General features: G+C 44.7%; 1 protein-coding gene across 1 annotated transcript in view; it reads left to right on the top strand.

Moving 5' to 3' along the window:
* The window catches only part of LOC119431477 (peroxidasin-like), a 67,092-nt gene that overhangs the window by 23,930 nt on the left and 15,296 nt on the right, over positions 1 to 27,866 (top strand). Inside the window, 8 exon segments of the mRNA XM_049657873.1 lie at positions 965 to 1,231; positions 5,090 to 5,377; positions 6,458 to 6,691; positions 9,546 to 9,790; positions 11,834 to 12,139; positions 13,053 to 13,312; positions 15,848 to 16,130; positions 25,635 to 25,824. Coding sequence (XP_049513830.1) covers positions 965 to 1,231; positions 5,090 to 5,377; positions 6,458 to 6,691; positions 9,546 to 9,790; positions 11,834 to 12,139; positions 13,053 to 13,312; positions 15,848 to 16,130; positions 25,635 to 25,824 — 2,073 coding nt within the window.

Here is a 27,866-nt window from a genome sequence, read left to right as displayed (position 1 = left end):
GAAAGGGGTCAGGCAAGGAGACACAATCTCTCCAATGCTATTCTCTGCATTCTTAGAAGTATTCAAGCTCTTAGAATGGGAAGGCTTAGGAGTGAAGATCAACGATGAATATCTCAGCAACCTTCGGTTTGCAGATGACATTGTCCTACTCAGCAACAATGGGGAGGAATACAACAAATGATTGAGGACCTTAACCGAGAAAGTGTAAGAGTGGGGTTGAAGATTAATATGCAGAAGCCAAAGATAATGTTCAATAGTCTGTCAAGGGAACAAGAATTCAGGATGGTGAGTCAGCCTCTAGAGTCCGTAAAGGAGTACGTTTATCCAGGTCAATTACTCAAGCCCTGATCATGAGAAGGAAATTTACAGAAGAATAAAATTGGGTTGGAATGCATACGGCGGGTATTACCAAATCCTGACTGGGAGCTTACCATTGTCGTTGAAAAGAAAACTGTACAATCATTGCATTCTATACCGGTGCTAACATATGGGGCAGAAACTTGGAGGTTAACAAAGAAGCTCGAGAAGAAGTTAAAGACCGCACAAACAGCGATGGAACGAAAAATGTTAGGCCTAACATTAAGAGACAGGAAGAGAGTGGTGTGGATCAGAGAGCAAACGGGGATAGCCGATATTCTAGCTGCAAATTAAGAGAATGAAATGGAGCTTGGCAGGCTATGTAATGCGTAGTGTGGATAAGCGGTGGACCATTAGAGTTAACAGAATGGGTGTCAAGAGAAGGGAAGCGCAGTCGAGGACGGCAGAAAACTAGGTGGGGTGATGAAGTCAGGAAATTGCAGGCCCAATTTGGAATCAGCTAGCGCAAGACAGGGGTAATTGGAGATCGCAGTTCTTTGGAGATCGCAGATCCTGTAGTGGACATACATTAGGCTGATGATGATGACTCAACAATATCTCTGCCAAGCTTCCTTTATTTCTTACACTGTGCCTCACTCGTACGCAGCATCCCCGCACTTTGTAAGCGCCCCGGCTAACACCGAGGCCGACCCGGGTTCCAGCGTCGAGGTGCTGTGCATGGCGGAGGGTCATCCGACGCCCACCTTGTCGTGGCGTAAGGACGGCGTCCCGCTGCCCCTGGGCGGACGATTCAGCGCGGGACCAGATGGTCTTCGTGTGGTGCGCCTGGAACCGCGGGACGAAGGCCGATACGAGTGCGTCGCCGAGAACGAGATGGGACGAGCTTCGGCGCCTTTCTACATACTCGTCCGGGGTATGTGGTTCACTAAGGGAGCAACGCAGCATGGACACGGGACAGTAGAACCTAAATCGGTGGCCACTAGCACTGAACTTCACAAACGATGGAGTATACTTGTTGCTGGACTAGTTGGCGAAGCATAGCAAACAGGGCAGGCGCTTGTCCTGTTTACTTCGTCTGTGTGTGTTACTGTATCCCGTCTTCCAGTGGTAATGAACTAATGTTGATTGTAAGCAGAAGCCGGAACATAACAGCACGTGGATCTTTATAAACTGAGGAAATCTCTAGTCCATGCTTGGTCAGTTCTTCCTGTGGACTGAACATGAAATCAGCTTTCTATTTTGAGGTACGATCTATGTCATTACGGGGAGGACGCTTGAACCAACGGCTAAATGCTACAAAGTGTAGAATGCATTTGGGTAGTTGTTCGGACAGACGTTAGGTGTCGAATTATTTCTCCGTTGAAGCATCATTATCGTTGTGATGATAGTTTTTCCCGCATTTTCTTCATTTCATTGTTATTTTTGCATTAATAATTTCTTTGCTTGTTTTTTGCGGTAGAAAACACCTATGCCAGCACCCCTTCCATTGTGCTTTCGTGCGAAGAACTGAACTTTCTGCGCAGTCATAGAGAAAGCTTGCCGCGTGCTTCACGATGACAGTCTACCGGTGCCATGCCGTATCTTTCTTTGACTTCATTCGATGCGTACGTATGCCGGTTCGATGGCAATGAAACGTGGTTATTTCAACGCTTGTCGAGTCAGATTTGCGCTCTGCCTTGTTTTGTCGTTCACGCGCTGCTGGCTTAGCATGTAAAACCAATCATAGCCCATCAAGTCGAGCTGCATATGTGCTTAGTTTGCTTCCTCGTACGAAGACATCGCAGTAGATTTGGTGCGCTTCGTGCCTTTGCATGTGTGTGCGTGCGTGTGCTATTTTTCTTCATTCAGTTTATTTCATTCATCACCATATGTCCTCCTGAGACCCGAACACAACTATGGGATATAATCGCTCTTCAAGGTGGTTTTTATTATCTACTGTTATGAGTTTGAAAAACATTTTTTTTAATTTACTTTTCATAGTCAGGGCCTCCTGTGAGTGATTGACCTAGATAAACGTCCTCCTACATGCCCTGCTATATATAATGTTCTTATTTTTGAAGGTGCTTGTAGCAAACATCATACACTGCCTTAGCAGAACTGCGTAATATTTTGGGTGCTATATTTAGGTGCCTTAACTGCGACGGCTTTTCACAGGTTTAGCTTAAGCTGTTTGCCTTAACATTGTAAGAAAGACGAATAAATTATTAACGAAGTGACAAACGCTTGTCGTGTCTTTTTCTCCTCTGGCGTCGTCTTTCTTGCGTTTTCACTTTCTTTTTCGTTTAGTTATTTCCTCAACGCCCGAAGGAATTGCACAGGGGAAACGCATGTGAAATTATTAGCTATACAATGTTCGCTAATGATTTAGGAGAACAACGTCTACCGCGAAATTCTTGGTTATACGTGGAATTCCTCGTTATACAATATAAGCTAATGACTCACGAAAGCATACAATGTCTTTTATGAAACTGATTGATCCGGCAAGGCGATTATAGTGCTCCGAGGCCCGTGGGATTAAGAAGTAGGAGCAAGCCCTTTTTGTAATATTCGTTAATACCGGCGTTATTACTGTGAATCGATGCGTGAAGAAATATAAGTATATACAGCTGGGGAAACTAGATCAAGACAGAGCTGTGGGATATGGTAGTAGATTTAGTAAAACGAGGAAAGCCTGGAGATATTCGGGTGGAATGCAATGAGGACAGTTTGAGGGTGGTTTTCATGCACATTACATGAGACTAGTGGTTATAGTTGTTAGTAGGAAACCCGGTGGCATTATTTTGAAAAAAGTTCAATTGCCGTAACAAGTTTATTAGAAAATGGATCTCTTATGGAACCCGTGAATTCAAATTTACTTTTGACAAGCGTTTTGTAGAAAATAGTAATTTTAGAGAAGGGGCAGAACAGAAGACAGCCTAGCATATGGTTGGCATTGTTAAAAATACCGGTAATTTGTAATGTTCACCTTATGTCTGAAGTAATGCGAACGCCGTTGTTAATGCAATCATCCATACGTAAGAATTCACCACAATTTCAGTTCTTTTTAGCTTTAACTTGTACTACTACCCTTCACGGTTTAGCTTCCACAAGGTCAAAGTTGGCATCTTAGCTCGTGACGAACACCCTATATAGCCTCTGCAACATCCTACGATTATGGTGAGACATTTTGTGTGCTACCTGTCTCTGCTTAAAGTTGCTGCTAACTCTTGTCTAAAGAGGATTGAGCGCATGTTGAATGACTTCCGATGAACCCAGAGTACCACCATATGGTGTGGATTAAGATGCAGGCCTACTTTTATTTAGTGTTACTAGGCCTCGTTGATCTTTTTTTTTTTCATCCCGGCTTGCACGGAGGAATAATGGATGAACAAGTATTTTTATACATGCTGTACGAAGTGCATGCCTATTAACGGCTATAGTCATTCAATACATTTTTCCGCCACTTCGTGCACATTCTCACTATTGCACTGAAAAGGGTAACCTCAATTATTTCCCGTACCAATGTCTCCCGCATTTATTTATTGATTCTTTGAGGTCTGTCGTCTTCGCCTTTATAGCTGTAAAGTATGCATGGTTTTTCCACTGAGTATTCAATGTCCTAGCTAACAAAAATACCAAAAAATGTGGTTGATCCCTCTTATATAGGAATCGGTATAGAACACGAAAGTGAAACGTGTCTTCACAGAAGTAGTGTAATGTTTATTGCACATTGATATATAATGTCTATTGGTGTTTTGTGGCTAAAGCGCCCTTAGGCGTTGATGCACCCACGCTGACGCCTGGTGGCACGTCTCCTCCATCACGACTACCAACGTCGATGACCATGAGCAACCGTCGTGCATATGGAAGCTGCACTACGCTGCACACGCTAGCACAACGCGAAAGACGAAGCACGTAACTGACACACTAATACAACGCGCAAGACAAAGCACGTAACTGAATCATCACCGAGTCAAATCAGCGCGTACAGCGCGTCGTAATTGCAGCCTCCGCGATCAACTTCAGAAACATTTTCAGAGCTAATTGCGGAGGCCACGCTCCGCTGTGCTGAGTACGGTGAACGCCACCTAGGTGGCGTTGGTAGTGCTTCTTGATGCCAGCGTCCCTTCGAATGCTGGCATCGAGGCGTCGTAGTGCTGAGACCACCGAAGCGTTCACTGTCGGTGCGCGTTAGTGTCATAATGCAGTACTTCTCTTTTCTGCTCGTAGGCGGCGCGGGTACACGGAGGAGTGTTAGATATATAAGGCGCGTCTGTGTAGCTCTCTGCAAATGCGTTTGTGGCGCAATGGGTTAAACGCTCGGCGATCTATCGTCGCGGACCGAGAGGTAGTGGGTTCGATTTCCAAATTTTGCATGTTTGTGGAACTTTTTCTTCTGGTTTCTTTCTTTGTATTATGTTCGTGTACATTGTAAGAACGTCATATCCGTGACGGAAATACGTCAGTGAAGTCTTGGTGGACCCCGGCATAAAACACTTTCGTGTTAAAAGAAAAAGAAATGGTTATAAGTGTAATAGGGCAAGCACATGCACGAACAGTTCCTGGGGAAATAGAGAAGTAAGAACGCACATATACTACTGTTCAGAGAGAATCGATCCAGTCGCTGTCCTGTCATGCTCCTGGCGTAACGCTAAAGCCAATGCAGTTACTTCAATAGTGACCTCAATAGTGACCTCAATTTCTTCATAAGCAAATTGCACAGGGCTCTATCTACGAGAAGGTCGCTGCGCGCGAAGAATTCATCGTCAATCTACTTCACGTCGTCTTGCAGATTTCGCCGAGGAGGACACCGGCACGCACCCTGGCGACCGGTACGTGCTTTCCGCACTGCACGAGGCCGAGCAGTCGGTAGACAGGGCCGTCAACAGCACTCTCGAGGACCTGCTCAACAACAAGAGAAGCACCGTGGGAGGGCGCCACAGGCATGCCCACTTGCTGCGAATATTCCGTTACCCGGATTCGGAGGCCCAGCGGTCGGCCAGGGCCGCCGAAGTCTTCGAGAGGGCGCTCAACATCATCCAGGAGCAGGTGGCCGCCGGCATGCGTTTCAACATTTCCGGTGAGGAGACGAACGACTGCTGATTGCCGCGATACACAGCGTCGCTGCCTTCGGCACGCTAAACGTGTCATAGATTTGATAAAGGCGACCGCTTTAAGGAAAACCAAAGATAAGCGCTAAGTCGTCTTCCACTGATAAAGAATTCTCTTTCAGTGCTCTCTTTTTGGTACTGTCGCCGTAAGCAGTTTCAAATTTCTCGCCGAAACAGATGCACGAAACGTCACTATGATGTCATCGATTACCCTAATGCCATTGTTTCTTCTTTTAAGCCGCTTTGGTTCAGTAAGTTTTCTAAACTTGCAAGTTCAGTATTTCGCTCTTTTAAAGTACAATCTAGTCCAATTTTTGCCCCCCACCACCACAAGAAAAGAAATGTTAGTAACTACTCTAATCTATGCCGACATGGCGAGATGGTGCGCGAACATCTAGATGCATCGCCACTGTCTTTGCTCTTTGGCTTTTTCTCTCTTACCGAAGTCTCTTCTCAAGTAATCCACATCGTTGGGTTTTTGCTCGAAAACAGATGAAGTGACAGACACAATTTCAACTTTGAACTAAATTTGATTATTGGCGTAGGATGAAGTTTACGCACAGAAGGAATATGACGTAATTGTGGTTTGCTAACTGTAGAATGGTTGGAACTCAAACACAGAACGATTAAGTCATGGGCAGGTGACACTAACACGTGAGGTGAGGAACGCAGTGAACATCTAGAAAGAAAGAAAGTAAAATATATATATATATATATATATATACATATATATATATATTTTTTTTTTGGGGGGGGGGTTAGTTCAGAGAGAAGGGTAGCTTGGGAAGAACCGATATTCCGGGGTTCCTAGGATGACTCTAGTACAATGCGGCAATATTTTGTCTTGACTACTTATTACGGGTTTAATTCATATTCATGCGACCGTCTCATGCATGTTTTGTAATCCGTGCCGGACTGTTCCTGCGTGCAATTATGTTGTATGTTCGGCTATTCTGCATCCCCACCTTCCTAAATAAGAACCTATGCAGGATGAGGTTGCAGTGCCGATAAGTAAACAGCTGACGTGTTCTCTTGCTTTTACGGCGCAGACACGTCGGTTGACAACCTGCTGTCACCCGGGTACCTGGACCTTCTGGCTGAAATGTCGGGCTGCCTGCAACACCGACAGGTGCCGGACTGCTCCGACACGTGCTTTCACAGCCGTTTCCGCACGTACGACGGCACCTGCAACAACCTGCGTCATCCCATGTGGGGAGCCTCGCTCACGCCTTTCGAGAGGCTCCTTCCGGCGGAGTATGAGAACGGATTCAACACCCCCATAGGTGAGCTGGTCACTGCGTAGGACTAGTTCACAGAGCTCCTCTGGAGATGCCTTTATGAAATGTAGAATTTCGCTGCGCTAAGCAGCGGTTACCCAGGTACCGGAATATCCCTGTAAGGTCAAGAAGAAGAAGGCTATTCATTAAAAATGCAGAGAGGTCGGCCGGAAAATGGAGTATCTGGCCTGCTACTCTACGTAAGGGAAGGGGAAGAGGGCAAGAAATAGGGTCACAATGGGGGATGATGATGGGAGAAACGAGGTGAAAGAACACAACGCATAAGTGGGTACACCACACAGGGCACACCACGAGCACATGATCTATAGTCTACAACACCACTCGCTGTACAGTCTGGGGAGTCTGCCATTCCAATGATGTGCAAGTACTTGCGCGTGAAAGCGGCGCCTAATCGTAGTCTGTGTATCGGGTAGGTATGAGGGCGTGGAATTCCACGCAGAGCAGAAAAGTGCATAGCGGGACCTAGCCTTTTAATACGGACGTGGCGAGCGTCTGGCTGGGCCCAGTATCTTCTCGTCCCACTCCTCATCAATTCGGACAGGAGGCACGCGATGTCCGGTCTAAAGAAGGGCACAACAGTTCACAGGCCATTGCTGAGGGCGCGCTTTGCTTCAGCATCACTCATATCAATACCATTAAATAAAGCTCACAGTGTCTCGGGATCCATTGGAACACTATTTGGTGGTCTTTTTCTTGAGCGCATGAAAGGAGCTCGGTGATCTGCAGTGTCAGAGCCTGATATGCGGTGTGGCGCAGGGAGCACCCCCAAATTTGCAGCGCGTGCTTTGAGTCCGTGAAAATGCACCATTCTTCAGGTCGTTCCCCACAGATGTGGCGAATCGCTTCCCGAATAGCCACAAGCTCTGCGGCGGTTGATGTAGAATTATGGTCTAAAAGGATCGCGGTGGCTTGTACCATTACGGATCCTTGCAGCACCACGCTCGACGCATCAGAAATTAAAATAACGATTAGGATGTATTTGACAGCTTGCAGGGGCGCAAATTAACAAAAGTGCACAATGGCGTGCAAGCAAAGTTCAATCATGAGTACTGCTTATGTAAACATACGTTGGGTCGTATGAATGACCGGGGTTGCCAGGTCATGTGACTGGGTGCCTTTCAATGTAAGCAACTTAGAGCAGTCATTGACTCGGGGCTTCTGGGTTGCAGAATTTTCTGTGTTTTTCTTTTTGTGTGAGGATTTAAAGACAAGATGGAGTGGCACCTTTACCAGGAAGAATGCCAAACACACACACACAAGAAATTGACTGTAACTTGGCCCAAAACGTTGCACAGCGCGCCTGGGTCTACGTTCAGAAATGCTGGAGATCATTTACAACTAGTAGTTGAGGACTTGAATCCTCAATTTCTAAGAGCCCGATTCAAAATTAATGTGCAGAAAACTTATGTTCAATAGCCTGGCGAGGGAAGAAGAATGTGTGATTGGTAGACAGCTGCCTTCTGCCCTTTTAGAGCACTTTCATCTAGGTCCTCTAGTCAGAACGGACTTGAATCATCGATAGAATTTGAGTCTGCAAAAAAATTAAAACTAGTTAAAATGCATCTGGCCCAGAATACAAGGCATGACCGCCAGTTTACCAATGTACTTCACAGAAAAATTATATAATCCGTGTAATTTCCCAGTTTAGCCAAACAAGCTAAAATGTTGAGCTTGGAAAATCATCTTCAAGGCCCTTAACAACTCCGAGGTCAAAATTGTATTATATAGTGGCGGTTGTGTAAGAGTCTACAACGAACATGCTACCATAATTTTTTTAATGATTCCATAAAAGCAGGGTTACAGGCGTTTGACGATCAAGAATGCAGCCGCCACTCTCTTCTCCTTGCCGTGTACTCCTCTAAACTCATCTAAGTGTCACGTGGACACTACGTCACTATACCAACGTCAGGTTCGCGCTTTTTTTTCTTTTTTTTTTCAGAACACCGTGCACTTCCGATTACCACGACTCCGCGTTTTTCAACAGCCCGCTGTCGCTACTGTGGTGGACCGTGCTCCTGCGAAACAGTGCCGTGATGAACCCTGTGTTGTGAATGATATGTGATCACTGTCCTTTTTGTTTACAATACGTTGTTAGAGGCCTGACAATTCACCGTACAAATAAAAAAAGAGACTGTGCAAGCACACGGAAGAAGCAGACCCCGCTGCCCACTGGCGTTTTGCTAAGAACCTCAACACGATACGGTACCACTGTGTTTCGTAGAGATGTGCCATTGTCGTTTGCAGTGTGTAAAAGAACTTGGATAATGAGTTTTTTTTCTTTCCCTTCTATTTTACATTCGTAAATGTGTACTGGAAACACGAGCCATGTGGCACTGTGTATCACAAACCGAGACAGCACACGTGTGCTCCCAAATAAGCAACACAACTTGGAAGAGCAGACGTGCGACTACAACAACTGCATGGAGGCCACCCCCCCCCCCCCACCCCCACTTCCCACCCTCCACCGACCCCCTCTATTATTACGGTGGTGGTCCCCCGTTTCTACTCGTTCTTATAACGCATTCGCTACACTGCCACTGCTTTTGGTCATTAGATAGCGGAGTTTACTGTGACGTCGGCATATGGTGAGCACTTTAAGTGGTTTTAGGGTCAACCCTTGTAATCGTCGCTTTAATGGCTATTGGTTACAGCAAGTGTTTTCTTTCGTTAAGTAAGCCGCGACTGTCGTTTATTTCTTCGTCATCTATTTGGCATCCATCATGGTTTTCTAGTTCGTTTTCCTCTTCTCTTCTTTTTCTTCTTACCAGAGGTCCATTTACCAACTGATTAACAAGATTGAAGAGTGCGTTGAGCATATGTCATCTTATCATTACCGCAGGATGGACCGCTGAAAAACCGGTAAATGGCCACCGCCTCCCACTGGCTCGAGCCGTGTCGACCGGCCTAGTGTCCACAGAGGTAGTGGAAGGAGACTCCGAGCACTCTCACATGCTGATGCAGTGGGGACAGTTTCTCGACCACGACATGGACTTCTCCATGCCGGCCATCAGCCACGAGAGATTCATCGACACCGTCGACTGCGCGGACTCCTGCGACAACGTCATGCCTTGTTTCCCGATAGAGGCGGGTATCTTAGCACCCACCCATAAACGAAGGAAAGAATTACTCAAGCAACCACCAAGATAATCTGAAAATAAAGGGGAAGCGGAATGCAGCATTAATGAAACACAGAGCACTGTGGGGCCACAATAAGTATGAGGTGGTGCGTGGAATCTGGAAAGGAGTAATGGTGCCAGCGCTAACATTCGCAAATGCCATTATATGCTTAAAATCGGATATATTGGCGGGTTTGGAAGTTAACCAACGATCAGTAGGCCGGTTGGCTTTGGGAGCACACGGTAATACGACAAATGAGGCAGTGCATGGAGACATGGGTTGGGCCTCTTTTGAAGTCAGAGAAGCACAAAGCAAAATTAGTTTTGAAGAAAGGCTCAGGAACATGGATGAAAATAAATGGGCGGCTAAAGTGCACAAGTATCTCTACATGAAAAGCGTGGACACAGAATGGAGGAAGAGGTCAAGGAAGTTGGCAACCAAGTACAGGATAATCGAAACTGTAAGTAGACAACCAGGGGTCATCAGAAAGAAAGTGAGAGAAATAGAGACCGTGAATTGGATGCAAAGAATGGAAACGAAAAGGACAATGGAGATTTACAAGAATGAGAAGAAAGAAATTAGAAGGGAAAATCTGTACGATAACACAAAGGGCCAACCTTCTCCTTTGTTTAAAGGATTACTGACACTATTTCTCCATCCATATTCATCTTGTGGCACATACACCTAAATAATGGCATAGTTTTACTACGCACTGCACTTCTATATAACAATCTTACAGACCCTTTTTCTTTTTTTGGTAGATGAAGGTCCTGGACCTCAAAACCCCAGAAAAGTTATTCTCAAGCCTCAGAGCTCCATAAATAATTTAATATTATAGCTTTTCTACAACCAGTTTTGGTTTTGGCTCCCAGGAGGCGGCTCTGTCGTGACGTCATGACGCTGAAGTTGGTCATGTGAGAGAAGAATATTGCGACGTTTTGACACTCGCCCTGGTTCGCTAGGTAGCCTCGTAGGCTGCTGCTTCAGCAGAATGCGATGTTAGGCTAGTTAGTTCATGCTTGAAATCTGGTTCTGGCGCAGCTAACACTAAGTGGATTCACTGAGTTTTGCTGCGCCAGAACCAAAACTAAGTGGATCCACTTAGTTTTGCTGCGCGAGAAGCACATTTCCTATGCTGCTACCCGTTGTGGGGCTCAATGGAGCAGCATAGCAGGCATAGCAGCAGGAGTGCCGAAGCATCCCGATGTCCTGCTCTCACATGACCACCTTTTGCGTCACGACGTCACGGTGCGGTCACCTCCTGGGAAACGAAACTAAGACAGGCTGTAGAAAAGCTATTACTAAAGACTATTAAGCCCCTCTCAGGTTGGTCAGTATTTCTTCCGAGGTTTAGGAGTCCAGCAGAAATTTCAATTATGGCAAAAATAATGACATAATTAATGTCAGTACTCCTTTTTTAATATGTACGACACTCGACCAGTCGTGTATCAATGCATTATAATTCAGAGGTGTCCTTCCTCGCTTCAGGCACGTCAACAATTTGATGAGGCCAACTTGGTGATGGTCAAAATGAAACGCGAACTTCTTCACGAATTTATTTTCGCAGACTTTTCTACTTTACATATATATTACGTAGATATTAAAATATCATCGTTAGAAGAAAACAACAGCTTTGTTTTCTTTTTTTACCGTATGAGGTGTTATTTAGAAAGCTCTTGCGGAAATAACGATGCTCCACGTTACTTCGTTCTAAACGGACAGCCAGATTTTCTGCCGCCTGCGAATCTTTGCGAAACCTAAACTCACATAGTGCACTGTTAAAAGAATGACAACATCAGCAAATCTGCTAAGTTTGCATTGTTATTGCAGAGGCGTCTTACGAATGCGTTCCATATCTGGGGCTCGAAGCTGCCTTCTAGAAGTCAGAGTAGCCTGCTATAGAAGGCAGCTTGCGCCATAAACTCATTGCTGGGCAGAATCGGGACACAACCAGTATTATCCTGCAAGAACTTCCGCTCATTCGCCTCGTAACTGTGACATATTACACAGGTACCGGAGGACGACCGCCGTGTCCGTGGCCACCGGTGCATCGAGTTCGTCAGATCAAGCACGGCATGCGGTTCGGGGCGCACTTCGGTGTTCTACGGAGCACTAGCACCGCGAGAGCAAACCAACCAGCTGACAGCGTTCATCGACGCTTCCAACGTGTACGGAAGCCGAGCCAAGCAGGCCATTCACCTGCGTAACTTGACCAGCGACCGCGGCCTCCTGAGGGTGGGACCCCGCATGCCTTCTGGGAAGTATCTGCTACCTTTCAACGATGGACAGCCCAATGACTGCAAGAGAAACTCAGAGGTGGGCATTTTCGGTCACTCCAATACATAATTTTAAAGATTTCATAAAGGTTATTCCTAGCCATGTGTGATGACTATAGTCGTGTGAGGAGCCCCTCGAACACGTTCTGCTTGACTATCATCGGTACAGTATACAGAGATCACTCGCGACCACGCAGGCTCGAAAATGACGGGGAGTTAAATTGTTTCATTACAACGCTTCCAATTTGCCATTAGGATGTTGCCGCAAGTGCATACGTGGCAGCGGCAGGGACGTTATAGCAGTGATACAATGTTAATGAAAAATGACGCACGACCATTAGCTGAGTAATTCAAAGGTACTACACAATCGAGCCCATTCAATCGAGCCCATTCGTATACCTAGAATTAATACACTACATACAATATATATATAGCATCTGAGAATTCAGTGCGCCCCTCTGCGTCTTTTTCCGTCATTTGTACTCGCTTGCCTCATAAGAGAAATGACATACAAAAGGCTTCAGACAACCTGACGAGATACCGTCCACAAAATAATTTAACTAGCTACCCAAATTAAATTTTCGATGAGAACACACCTTGGAGGCACATATATTACATACAAGAGGCTTGAGACGAGATGTTTCGTAAACCAGTGCAAATATACATTGAACGCTATAAGCTCAAAGAAAATTTTATTTACCTAACAAAAAAAAATCGAAATCACTTAAGACTCTCTAACATGCTCATCGGTAGAATATCAGCCGAATTTGTTCATCAGGAACATGTATACCCAAATTTCTTTCTAGTCCTTTACCCTGCAGTTAATGCACTGAACGACCGCCTGCTGTGGCTTCTGGGGTGGCATTTAAGTGCTGTCTTCTCTTACTGCAAGAACTTCGTGCTAAAGATAAAAGCTTGTCATGTCACACTGTGTACGGCATGCTCGCATGCAGATAAACGACGTGGACTGCTTCCTGTCGGGCGACGTTCGTGCCAACGAACAGCTCGGCCTGCTCGCCATGCACACGCTCTGGTTTCGCGAGCACAACCGGCTCGCCGAGGCGCTCAGCGAGATCAACCCGCACTGGGACGGCGAGCGACTGTACCAGGAAGCGCGCAAGATTGTCGGGGCCCAGATGCAGCACGTCACCTACGAACACTGGTTACCCAAGATATTCGGCCCAATGGGAATGGCCGCCATGGGCCCTTACAGGTAAGCAGCTGCGATCACGAATAGAAAGGATAACAGGGTTTTAATATTGGGAAACTTCGCCTACATTGCGGTATGTATGTATGTATGTATGTATGTATCCATGCATGTATGTATGCATGTATGTATCCATGCATGTATGTATGCATGTATGTATCCATGCATGTATGTATGCATGTATGTATGTATGTATGTATGTATGTATGTATGTATCCATGCATGTATGTATGCATGTATGTATCCATGCATGTATGTATGCATGTATGTATCCATGCATGTATGTATGCATGTATGTATGTATGTATGTATGTATGTATGTATGTATGTATGTATGTATGTATGTATAAATGCATGTATGTATGTATGTAGGCCTATGTATAAATGCATATATGTATGTATGCATGCACGTATGCATGCACGTATGTATGTATGTATGTATGTATGTGTGTGTATGTACCTCCTTCACGATGTTCTTCAATGAAACATTCATTAAAATTTATCCGTTGCTGGGCGGAATTGAAACCGCGCCACACGGGTTCTTCAAGCACAGCAGCCCGACGCTGTAGCACTGCGCCGTAAATGTGCGCGGGCAGCGAGGTAACAATTCTCATAATTTTACTAGATAAGTTTTTAACTGATTACTTTACGGCACATATGGCAATTTACAAATTGTAGTGGGTGAGTCAGCAAAACAAATTCTGAGGATGCCACTAATCTTGATATATGTGCTGTCAAACCTACGGTATAAATGCACCACTGTTGTTCGACTTACTTTTTTTAACCGAATGCCGTTTTTGTATTGTAGTACATATATAACTGGAACCCCAGTGTCTGTCCAATCTAGGGTACGATGTTTGGCGTGTTTATACTGAAACCCCAGTTTACTTTGTCGCATATGCTTTGGGAATGAAAATCTCAAAACTTGTGTCGTCCTGAGAAATCGTTCCATATGAACACGTCTTGCGAACTCGCCGGCTACAGTCCATTGATAGAGTTGTGTGCCGTAAAGTAATTAGTTCGAAACTTATTTAGTGAAAGTTTGTTATTTAGTTGATAATGTATTTTGATATCTTGTGAGTTATGCCCGCCTCTTCGAGTAATCCAGCGCAAAGACTATTGTGCTATCTGGCACAGGCGATTTGAAAAAAATTGATCCTCTATGCAGAAAAAAAATAGCAAGCAGAATACAGTGCAGTCTAGCAGGTACAATATGTATAGAGATGTTCAGTCAGTGTTGCATTATACAATAACGTAATAGCACGCAACATCACAACAGAATTAGCCGCGACACAAACGGTAAACAGAGCTATGCAAGCAGAGCACATAAAAAAAAAAAATGTCACAGTTTTGAATTATATAATAACTATGTAATTTTTCGAAAAATTTACATAATAGCACGCAACATTACAGAATTAAGCGAGATGCAAAGGGTAAACAGAAGCTATGCAATCAGAGCACATAAAAAAGAGAAAAAGCAAAATTGCTGATAAGAAAGCACCATTCAGCCAGAATCTCAGATTCACACGAAGAAGCGAAGCAACCGCGTGCTTAAATGTACTTGCAGAATCAAATGGGAAGAACGCCGGCAACGCGTGGCTCCCATGCAGGGATCGATTGAGGAAAAAATGAATACATAAACGTATTAGTACGGAAACAATGTAGAAACATTTCACATATTTACTTTCCCGACATTTTTCTCAGTCCTCCAAATATGCACTTGCTTTCATGTATCATTGTCCGATGTGAAAATGGGCTCTGAAGGCTACTTTTAGCAGATTCCCGCGAACGCAGAGCTCTAGCAGAAAGCGTGCCAAGTGTAGAAAGTACGTACGCACACTTCTACCTACGACACGGCCCAACTCATTCGAAGAGGGGCCGTCGCGGGAGGAGTCAAGGCAGGCCTAAAAATCTATATTAATATGATTCGTGGGCTTTCTACGGGAGGCAGACTTCACATATTTTTGACAGTGCTTCCCTTCGCACCACTATACAATTTCCTGTATGCTATACACCATACATGGCAGTAGCCAATGCTGGCGGTCGTAACCTAAATAAATGAACGCATTACAAGGCAACCATAGCATTTCTGTTGTAGCACTTTTACCGGACACTCTTAGAGAGTTTCGAAGAAAACGCATCCTCGATAGGAAGAACCAAACGAGAACCCCGCGTCCGTGCTCTAATGAACAGAACTCGATGAACCAAATAGTAAACTTTACGCCCCCGGCAGTTATGCCCGCGGACGTGTCCCAGGTCTAGGCAATTACAGAACTGAAATCGATTGTCCGATTATATCTCGCCTGCGGACAAGTAGTCAATTCGTGTAAAAAAATAGAAGGACGGCAACCAATATGTTGTTATTGTAAGTCGTTCCGGCCTCCGTACGGAAGCCTTGTTCACAAACTGTTAGTGTTTGAAACAAGGCTACCGCAAGGGGGTCGAAACGTCTAACATTGATGAACAACGTTTTTTCGCTCCTTCAATTTATTTTAAATACGGAACCGCCACCTCGGGGATTTACGAGTGAATTTACCGCAGGGGCTACAAACCAGACCTGAACCCTTCGGTGGTGAACGTTTTCGCCACGGCGGCCATGCGCTTCGGTCACTTCCTGATAAACCCTGTGCTACTTCGAGTGGGCAACGACTGGAGGCCCGTACGCGAAGGCCCCGTACCTCTCAGAAGGGCCTTCTTCGCTCCGCATCTGATGCTCAGGGAAGGTGGCATCGACCCGCTCATGAGGGGCCTGCTGATAGCGCCCGCCAAGCTTAGGAAGGCAGATCAGCTCCTCAACTCCGAGCTCACCGACCACCTATTCGAGGTGAGCCGACATTTCGCGTCCTATTTAGGGTAATTGCCTCTGTGTCATTACGTTTCACTCACAATTTGGCGTGCGTTTTTTAATACCTCGCTGCATGGCTTACCTATACAGGGTGTCCCAACTATCATGCACCAAGATTTAAAAATATGCAGATGCCACGTAGCTAGACAGAACCAAGGTAATGTTATTTGCCGTCGCTTGTAAATGCTCATATTATTTTTGTATTCCGCCTAATTACGTAATTAGTCCCAAAGAATCAAGTTCTCAAATATTATAATTGGATGAAAAGTGTCAATGAGAAAATTGTAGAGCAACATGAAAAACTCCCGATGCAGCTTTCTGTTGCTCAATACATGCTCTATAAAAGCGTTTTTCTGAGCCTGAAAGAAGCCCGCGAATACGCGCAAAGTGTCTTGAACGGAAAGTCGCGCGCCAACCATGAAAGAAAGTATTATATGCCATAATCTTGCGGCAATACTGACCGCTTATAGTGATGATAGTGTACTGTACGGCATACTTTCTCGGGTCCTGAAGAACTGGATCAGTGCATCGGCCCAGCGAAACGGCACCCTGAAATAACTACAGAATCACTTGAGGGGTATACAGATGGTTGCTTTGAAGATAACATCTGCGCGCTGATCCCGATCATTCAGTTTGCTCGGACGGAGACCCACGGCCTGTTTTGCTTCTTCCTCGACGTAGCTAACTTACGATAGGGTTGCACACGGCCCTATATTTGGGCCCATGGAATGCCGTAATATGCCGCTGCCAGAACAAGATTGCAATGTGAAGCCCAAAATACGTTGAGAAAGGCTATTTATTTTCTTTTTTTTTTCATTTCATTTCATATTATTTGGGCCCATTTACAATCAGATGGAGGGGGCCAAGGTAAAAGCTGCTTATTGGCAGCTTGAGTGGCACATGGCCCCCTTCACATATTTGCAGACCGGTGGTAAAGAACACTTTCATAAATGAAAAACAAACAACAATGGGTTACATCGTTAAAGGAAGTAATTACACTTTGTTATACTGTGAATGCACGTTGTTTCATTGTACCACGGTGATTTAAATGATAGTTTTTGGCAAGACAGATGAGCTCCGATGGTGTCAAGGTGTTTGTGACAATTTGATGACTGTAATTTGTTCTCGAAAAAGGAATGAGCCATTTTCATGGCTGTGCGTGTCATATGTGGGTGTATTCTCTTTTAAGTTTGCTATATTTGTTATTGGAGTTGCTTCTACCTTTTACCTGAAAGTAGTAGGTGCATAGGCGAGTTCGTGTGTAGAGATGATGAATTTTCGTTATGTTGTACTTGGTGAAAATACCTTCAGTGTGTGAGCTGTATGACACGTTTGCAATAGCGCGTATTATTTTTTATTTGAAGCAGTAGATTTTAGAGAGCTGATGTTGTGCCCCACACAAGATGGCAATAATTTACATGCGACGCAAACAGTACATTATCAATGATCAATTTAACTGACGTTGGTAAGAGTTATCGATTTCGATGTAGTATACCTGTTATGCGGCTCCGTTTCTGGAGTATAAAATCCACGTGAGCGTCCTATTGCAATGTGTCGGTAAAGTATACACCAAGTACTTTTACCGCGTCAACAACCTCTATATTCTCAGAGTTGTAAAATATCTTGTGGGTCAATGAATTACACGTACCTCTTGGTTTAAAGATGACTGGCTGTGTTTTATTGGAGTTTACTTTTAAAAATTGTCCTGGCTCCATTTTGAGAGATGGGTTAAAAGATTGTTCGCTTCACCAATGAACTATAGGGCTGTATATGAGTTGTTTGATTAAAAAACACTTGTATCATCTGCGTAGTTTGTGAATTTTGCCTCTCGGTGGATAAGAACTATGTCATTTATGTAGATATTAAATAGAAATGGACTAAGGATACTTCCCTGAGGTACACCTGTTAGTATTTGTGGTGTAGATGAGATGCTATTGTTTATAGACACATATTGCTGCCGATTTCTAAGGTAGGATGTCAGTAACTGACAAGGAAGGCCCCTGATGCCATATCTTTCAAGCTTCAGTATTAGGAGATAATGATTTAAGCAGTCGAAGGCTTTTGTGAAGTCTATCAAGAGACCAATTACACGTAACTTATTTTCGAGGTTTTGCGGTACGTATTCTTTCTGTGCTACAAGTGCTAGTTCTGTTGATTTACCTTGATGAAAACCGTATTGGGCGCGTGCACGTGTTATTAGTTTATGTTTCTTGCTGAAAGATGATAATGGGTTGAGAATGATTTTTTGAAGACCTTTATAAAACTGCGGGGGAATAGATATCGGGCGGTAATTTTTTATATCGAGCTTGTCATCTTTCTTATATAACACAATCACTCTTGCGATTTTCATTTTTTCAGGAAAAGTACCTGATGTTATGCGTAAGTTATAGATATAAGCTAACACAGGTGCAATGTCACAAATGCCATGTTTGATCGGTCTTATTTGGAGGCCGGCAGCACCGCAGCTACATGAATTTTTCAGTTTGAGAAAAACTGAACAAACTTCGGCAGGGGTTGTCGCCTGAAAAAAAAATTGTGTCCATAGTTACATTAAAGTTTTACATCCATCCATTCATCCATCCATAGTTACAGGGAACTGAAATGTATGTGGTGGGCTTTGTGATGAATAGGAATCAGTGTCTGTAAACTAATGATTAAATGCATTGACTAAATGATATGATGTTAAAAGGCATATGTTTACAGAAACTTTCTTTATAGGTTCTGTGTTTTGATTTCGTCCCATTACCTCATTTAATTTGTTCCACATCTTCTCTGGATGTCCCTCGCATGAAGAAAATGTACGTAAATATTCGCGATTTCTTGTATTTCTTAGCTCTGTATTTAACTTATTTCTTAAAATTTTGAAGTATTTCAGATCCTCGCCGTTCCGAGATTCTATAACCTCGCGTAAAGCTTATCTCTTTCCTTTAGTTTTTTTTTTTTTTCGGAAGCTCCTTAGTGATCCAAGGCTTCCGATAAGCTTTGTGGTTTCTTTTCTTGTGTATGAAATGTTACGCACGAACAGCTGAGTATTTCTTAAAGAAAATGTCGCACGCTGGCTCAGACTCGTTTTGTTGAAAAACCTCCTTCCAAGATGCTTGTCTCAAGACATCTTTAAAGGAAGCTAATGTGGGCTCGTTTATTGTTTGAAATGTTTTTTTTTTTCAGTGTTATCTTTTTCGGTTTCGTTTGCTCTTGTGTGGAGAAACATGACTATTGGCTTGTGGTCACTAAGAGGACAGTTTAAGACTCAACTAGTTGCTAAGAATGGATTATAGTTCGTTATAAAAAGATCAAAGGTAGTTTTCGTAGTTTCTATTATTCTCGTGAAAGTTTCAACTGCATTTATACATCCGCTCGACACAAAAACTCTTTGAAATGTCGTTTTCCTGGCACCATCGAAACTCGTATCAAAGTTGAAGTCGCCTCCTAAGACCACTTTACATTTGTTTTCTGACGCAAATTCTAGCATGCGCTCTAAAGATTAAATAAAGAGGTTCCAATAAACCATCTGGGGGCGTTAACATACTGCGAATAGTAGACCCGGTGTTCGGACACACAAAATTTCAGTTTTCTGTCATACAAGAATACTCGGCTAAAAGATAACATGATAGAGAATAATCTCTCAAAACAGATACTCCTCCGCCGCGACGTGAGGTTCGGTTTTTTATGAAATACTTTTTTTTAGAGGCAGGCAAAAGGCATTATCAGAGCAATACTCTCTTTCGCTTAGCATGACTACATTGCACTGACTATTTATATCAGAAAAAAATGCTTCTAATTCAGGTAGCTTGCTGGAGACTGCTTTAATGTTCATGTGTACGAAAGTCCATTTTTTCATTGGCCAAGGACAAGAACCAATCCTCCTTGCCAAGGTATCTCAAAAGATGCATTTTACCACAGAGTCAAATGATAACAACAAGAAGTTACGTTCATTCCACTAGAGCACGAAGATCATTGTAATCCTTAACGACATCTGCCGACTCACCGGTTGCCCTGCGCACAATAACTTTTCTATTTGAGTGCCAAACGAACGGACGGGGGGGGGGGGGGGGGGGGGGGGGAGCGGAAAGGTGAGCGCGCACTAGAAGGGGGAAATGAAAACGAGGCAGGTTGGCGCGCCTTCCCTCTTGTATGTGGGCGGCGGCGAATGCCACGGCTTAGCACGACCACGCGCGCCCTATCTTGGAGGTGATCTGCTGTGGGTCAAAAGCTAAGCTCGCAGAGGGTTGATGGCTTCGTGGGAGCTGTATTCTCCTGCGCCTACTTCGCGTCTAAGAGGGAGGCAGCCCAAAGTGTAATTCACTCGCCGCCCCTGCCGCTCTTCATCGCGCCATTGTTGCCATAGCGTGTTCGCGGTCATCGAATGATGTCTTATAATGTTTGCCCGTGCACACGCTGCGTCAGGTTTGGTAACGTAATGAGTAAGCGAATATTTACTGCAATTTACACAACCGAGGAAACTACGAGGCTAGCTTTGTGGTGTTGTCTAGTACTTTGCTGCCGCAATCTACGCTTCGCTTTTCGGGTGGAACTGCGGCTTTCTTTTTAGTCGCCCTGTTGGCCCCCGCTTTCACGTACGCGTACTTGCCAAGCACAATCAGAAACGACGCTTACATGACACAAGCCAAGGATTGTGTGGCGCCGGGACACCGTGGTGACATATGGGCAAAAGAGTTAACGAAAATATTCACCTAGATTGAAAAACGCTGGTCAGGCACATTTGGCATCACATTGCTATGCGCGTGGTTGTAGGCCTGTGATTGATGCAACAGCGTGGGGTGTGCAGGAACAAGCAGGAAACAGACCACTTTGTAGTGGCAGTATATCAGCCTCAAGAGAAGTGGGGAGACGCGCATAAAGGAGTCGTGTATACAGCTATACACTGTAAAGAAATCAACTTTCTTGATGCATTTAGCACTTTACTTTGCAACATTGTTTTGGTGGAACTTGCTTGGCATATCTTGTGTTGTTGGTTGGCACCTGCGTGAGTTTTATAGTTTTCTTAGAGCGGGAAAGAACGAAGAACAGCTGTGACTTTAGCATGCAGGATTTCGGAAAGGAATTACTTGCGTAATGGCGCTGATTTATCTGCCGCAAATGGAATCTGTACGTGTAAAGCTCTGTGCGACTCTAAAAGACACTTACCGAACGTCTCGGTTGGGAGGTGCAATGGCTCACCGAACGGGAAGCGGTGACGATCAGTCACTTCTTTGAAGGTAGAGTCAGCCTATTTTCGTGTATAGCTTCAATATCAGCAATATTATTTCATGCATGACATCAATGTAGCGTCTAGATAACGCAAAACGGTATCTTCATAAGGTAACATGGTGTGTGTCTGCAGTACTGCAACATCATATGACTTCACCGCATTTAGCATTAGCACCAGCTATCTACATCAAAGAAGTGTCACGTGCCCCGACTCCCACAGTGCGTGTGTTCCACAGTTGTTTCCTATTTCGTCCTTGGCGCTCCTAGATATTATCTTAATCAAGAAGCAGAAGACAGTGACATTCTCAGAACTGAAGAACCTTGAAGAAAAGTAGCTTATCGTTCTGCTATCGCGCAAACAATTTTTGTTTGTTTCGTTTAGTAGCAATTCATTCAATTTCGATGCTTTCAGTTCTATACTTAAGGTGGTCGTCACTCGGCCTCAGTTTCATCAGGTAATTCGCAGTCGAGAACATCGTAACACCTCCTGCAGGTAAAAGTGTTCCACGTGTACAATAGCTATTTGAAGGTAGGAGTCAGTGTTCCCAAAAACAACAGCTTTGCTTTTTCTTTATGTATCCTGATATGTATCGCAGCTAAGGTCACTAACATCCTAACACACACTGTACTCTGGCCATTTAGATTTTCGATCGGCATCTCGCTTAACTCGATTTTAGTGGTGATCGAATAAAAGAGTTGTCTGAGCTTTGTTGCCCACCCTAAAGAGTTTTCTTTTTCTAGAGCTGTACTTTTTGTTTATTCTGAAAGAGCCTCGTTCGGTAGCCTTCAAAATGTTGCTCAAGATAGCCCTTACCAGTAGCTAAGACCCTTAGTCCAAAATGACATTACTTCGCGTTTTGGAATCGCGCCGCAACGTGACCATCATTGAAGAGCACTTCCACCCCAAAGCACTCTATCCCCTTTTGACCATGGTATTTTAACCTTCCTTGTATTGAGATATTTCCTGATATAGTGGAGTTATTGGTTCAAATAAACTCAGACGTCATTTTAAATGGTTACTCAAGGGAAACCTTAAATCCACTTTAGAGCGGTAGAGTATAGATCACAGAAAATGGTTTGCTATTTATGAAGAAACTTCAAACAAAACTTTGCTTTGTGGCACTTTGCGCTGAAACCTTGCGCCGGTTTGTCAATGGGAGGTCACTGATGCAAAATTCTTATCTTCAATTTAGCTCATTTGAGCGCACAAGTTCTCGAAAAGTGCTAGGATGAGCATTTCGTTCTTTTATACTAGCAATGCTGTACTTACTTGCCGATAAACAAATAACAAAACCCTAAAAGACGCTGTCAAAATTAATTACGCAACGGCAATCTGATGCGGGAGCTTTAGGAGTTTGTCTTCGCCTGCCTGGCGAGCCAAGACTCCTCTGATGGCAGAAGAGACCCTTCTCTCTCCTTTTTAATAATACGCAATAGATACATTAGCACCTCTTAGAAGCTCCGGTTATTCCTCTGCTCTGACGAGTGATAAAGAGAGACACTCAACGAGCAGCAAAGTGAGAGCGCTATGCAGAAAAGCAGTTAAGGAAACACTGACGGACCCAGTTCACAAAAAGAATCGGTGGCAGCTGCCGCACCCGAACTTTCGTTAAGTCACTGTATTCTGTTGCCGAAGCGCAACTGACGAATACAGCTTAACCTAATATTATATGTCTATGCCCATTTACATGCTACCGGATAACCATGTGGTCGATAACCATTGGTGTCGTTACATTAATGCCGGCGAAGCTTCTACAGCGATAGCCTTTAACCCTTTCGGTACCAAATCGGCAGTGAACGACTAAAACAAGTTAATTTTGGAGTCACTTCTGGGCCTTTCCAAAAGTTGGGCAGTGATTGTTTGATTTCTTTCGGCTTCCAGTGTGCGAGAACCGGTTTTAGTTTTTAGTTTTTCTTGGCTTAAATCGTTGCGTAAGACCTGCTGACACACATCGCTGTTCATTTTCAGATCTGATATTTTTGGCGCAATGAAGCGACAATTCTCGTGCAGTGACTGCCTCACACGTTCCTCATTCGCAGTGGTATGTCACGTTGACGGGTGGTCGACTCTGGGATCGTCTTACACCGATGTCTCTGCATTCGCGGTATCTTTGGTGTCAGTCGATGACATGCCTTTGCAATAATGCCTCTTCTCCGTAACGAACTTTCTGATTCATGGTTATATGTCTCGCTTCTCAATATTTGGACCTACCGTGTCACTCGCGTAAGGTTCAACCGAATGCTCCAACAAGCCGATCAGTGAGTTGCTAAACACAGCTCCGCCGTCTACTGAGTTCACATGGAAACCCCTTACGTGCAATGTCTCCTCTGACCACACACGAAGTGACACAATATCCCATTTTAATGCTATTAGCATCATTTGCCTACTTCAGACGTTTTGAACATATCTATCCATCTTATCAATCTATCTAGCCGCTTACGCCCACACCGCGCCCCAAGTTATCTACCAGCTTGGGCCACTATGTGCATAATCAAGGTCGTGATGACGTCATGGCCGTTCGATCATCGTCATGCAGTCGCCGTACCGCCTTCTACGCCGATCCAGTGGGCCAAGTTGTCTAATAGCTTGGGTCATTACGTATGTGCTCGTGGTGGTGATACCATCGCGGTCGTTCCAACATCGCCGTTTCATGATTCGTCAATCGCCTCCCGTCAGGCCATCGTTGTTCATCCAGGCTTTGTGATACAGTCGCCGTTTCACCACTGTCGTCATACACTCGTCGTCATCCGACTGTCCTCATGTTGGCGTCGGCACGCTGTCGAGGTTATACCGACGTCATCATTTAAGAATGGTCATATAATTGTCATCATATATGCTATTGCCGTCATACCACCTTTGTCCAGCCCATCGACGTCTTTCCTGCTCTGTCATGCCATAGTCATTTAGTGCGTCGGCACCATACAGTCGCCATAATGCCGTCATGCTCAAGCGTTACTATTGCTAGCGAGTGCCATAGAAACATGGGGGGATACCAGATTAAGCCCACATGTAACCAAAAGCAACGGAAGTCTCAAAATGACAACTACAGATCTTGAACAAACTTGACTTCAGAAATATCGGGGTTGCTACATGCTCGAATGTTAATCGCTCTGCCATCGAGAGATGAGTCCTGCCGTAATCTGTTTTTCAGTTTTGTATATTATAAAATCATTCCTGGGGCTTTTCTGACAGGGGCATGTAATTTATAACAACCAGTCCAAATAATCTCTTTTGTAAAGCAAGCAGTACGCCTCCACTTATTATTTGATGCCATTGGCATAGTCGTGCTGGAAGTGGTCTTCTTTTCTATAAACACGTTATGACTTTTTGTTATACTTTTGTTTCTAACAAGCTCCCTAGCGCAGCTTGTTTTAATCCTTAAGTTATAGAAAGGTGCGATATATAGCTGTCATCAGCAGCCAATATTTATGTCCACTACAGGACGAAGGCCTTTCCTAGCTGTCGCACCACCTCGCCCTGCCATCGTCGACTGCGCTTCCCTTGGTACCCGTTCGGTAACTCTAATAATTAATCAAGCGGTTATGCGCTTGACGCATTACATCGACAGCCCAACTCCATTTGTTCTTGTTATTCTCAACTAAAATATCAAGTGCACCCGTTTTCTCTATAATACATATGCCACTGTCTCTTAACGTTACGTTTTTTTTTTTTCATTCCTTGTGCTATCGCTCGTTGTCCCATCCTTAGTTTCTAAAGTCAAGCTTCGTTGTTAACCTCGACGTCTCTACCTCATTGTTTCGTGCTTGTAGAATGCAATGATCGAGTGAGTTTTTATGCATCAAAATATTCCAGTGTCCTATAGATTTCAGTACCACGACACAAAATGAACATCACACGGGAGAAAAATTTTAAGCATCAACCCTTGAAATAATATCACAAATAGTACTCTTTCGTTTGTGATCCATGACAACACCCTTGTTCATGCGGCATGGCTCGCGGCAACAGCATTGTCTTTACCACCGTAAATGATTGATTGATTGATTGATTTTTGAGTTATTATAGATTAATTGATTGATTGAAATGGTGTTAGAGGTGTTAAAACTAAACAGCCACTATAGATTGGTGCATGTAGCTACTTTTTTTGTACGTGGCGGCTGTGATGTTTAAATGTGACTCTTGCTTTACTCCTACACTGCACAACAAAAACGGTCCTTGTGGTATATATGTACACATCCTGTCATGTTCTGCAATTCTATCAAGTACGCTTCAACACAATGCACCAGATTTACCAGAAATTTTCCGTCACGCAGCCCGCCCTAGTGGTGGCCCAAGACTTGGCCTCCTTCAACATTCAACGGGGTCGAGACCACGGAATGCCGGGATACAACAAATGGCGTCAGTTCTGCAACCTCTCGCGGGCCGAGAGCTTAGAAGATCTACGTCACGAGATAACCAGCGCTCAGCTCAGGCGCAAACTGGAGCGCCTCTACAAGACGCCCGGTGAGTCCCTTTTGTATCCTCAACAATAATGGATGACTACGTGCTGTAATTGGTCAAGTAATTTTCAGTTCTTCAACACTTCGCTACAGATTCAAGTGCAGTTCGGAAAAAATATGAAACGAAACACCTCATTAGAATTCATGCTGTCACAAGCTATGCACTGTGCCTTCATCCTTAATTATTACTAAGTGGTCTTTGCATTGTACACTAAACGTGCCTGGTAATATTTTTATTTAAAATATAACTGTAAGCCTTCTGAACGCTTTTTTTTTTACATTTTCATGCTGATTCACCTTGTATAAATGTAATGCATGGACATCAAAGTTTGAGCCGTGAAATGTGTACAATGGGGAGGTCCGTACTACAACGGCTGGTTATCAAGCAGAAAAGCAGCGACCTACGGTCGAGAGTATCTGTCCGTCAACCACCGCTTTTATTGCGATAGCAATTATATGGACACTCCAAAGCGGATTTCTGCCGTTGCCGTCGCCGTTGCCGTTGCTGTGAGGTTCCGTATGACGTCAACGGCGATGAAATCGTCGCCGCGCTCCGGACGCTGTATGTGCGAGTGAAAGGGCGCAAGGGACGCGTGCTTTCACGGGAAGCGAACGCACGTCAGAGAGCAAACGCTCGTTCTGCGCCGTGCTCCCTGAACGGCTGCGTCTCTTTCCTCCGTTACAATCACCTTATATAGAGAGCAAATGCGACTTCTTCCGTGGCGCGAAATACCGTGGGGGGACGGGAGGGAGGGAGGGAGGGGAGGTGACGTTTAGCTGAGGCACCAAATGCATATTTATATTAAAAAAAAATGTTGTCGCAGTTTCGCCTCAAAGGCGAAGAATCAATTGCGATAGCAAATTTGTAGAGAGCTATACGGAGTAATGATAGTAGCTTTATCAGCTGTATCAACTTGGACATGCAGCAGCACCGGCAACACGCAGATCTGTTGTCGACGCCGTCGGCGTTTTGTCCGCGTTCGCACAAAATGCGTGCGGCGTTGGTGACTGTTGCCGGAGCCTCTGATATAAATAGGCACTTGGTGCCGCAGCTAAACGTCGCCTCCCTTCCCCTCCGCCCCCCCCCCCCCCCCCAACGGCCTTTCACGCGTCGGAAGAAGGCGCGTTTGCTCTACATATAGGTGATTGTAAAGGAGGAAAGAGACGCCTACTTCTGCAGCCCTTAAGGGGGCACGGCGCAGAACGCGCGTTTGTTCTCCGCCGTGCGTTCACTCCCCGTGAAAGCGCGCGTCCCCCACGCCCTTTCACTCGCACATACAGCGTTCGGCGGCGCGCGGCGACGATTTCATCTCTATTGACGTCATACGGAACCTCACGGCGACGGCGACAGCGACGACGACGGCGACGCCGACGACAGAAATCTGCTTTGGAGTGTCCATATAATTGCTATCGCAATAAAACGTTGCGAGGCGAGAAGGTAGGTAAGATTTCCGACGCTGCTCGATGAGTGTCCCATTTTAATCTCGTCGAAAACCTACGAGCCGCCCCCAGAGGCACCGGCAACAGTCACCAACGCCGCACGCGTTCGGTGCGAACGCGGGCAAAACGCCCACGGCGTCGATAACAGTTCTGCGCGTTGCTGGTGCTGCTGCATGTCCAAGTTTATACAGCTGATAAAACTACTATCCTTACTTACTCCGTATAGCTCTCTACTAATTTGCTATCGCAATTGATGCTTCGCCTTTCGGTTGAAACTGCGACAATTTTTTTCACGTCACCGTGTAAAAAAAAAAAGGGGGGGGGGGGGGGTCTGTTGACAGTAACAAGTCTGTAAGCTACCTTTTTTTTTTACAGTAATCTACGTATAATTTTTTGTTATGTAGCTTGGCATTATAACTGAATTGTTGGCATCAGTGTCCTTAAGTTCTTGGGTGTTACTATTACTTGATTTTTTTATTTTCTGGTAAACATTCCAGTGGTTGCGTTTCAATCTAACGTTAGGGACATTACCAGGGCCCTTGGCAATTAGATGGTTATGCAGCGTTAATTTGTTTCGCGGTTATTACTACCTGAATGGTTTGTGTC

Source organism: Dermacentor silvarum, chromosome 10, assembly GCF_013339745.2.
Source record: "Dermacentor silvarum isolate Dsil-2018 chromosome 10, BIME_Dsil_1.4, whole genome shotgun sequence".
Classification (NCBI taxonomy): Eukaryota; Metazoa; Arthropoda; class Arachnida; order Ixodida; family Ixodidae; genus Dermacentor; species Dermacentor silvarum.
This window is presented reverse-complemented; position numbering and strand designations above follow the sequence as displayed.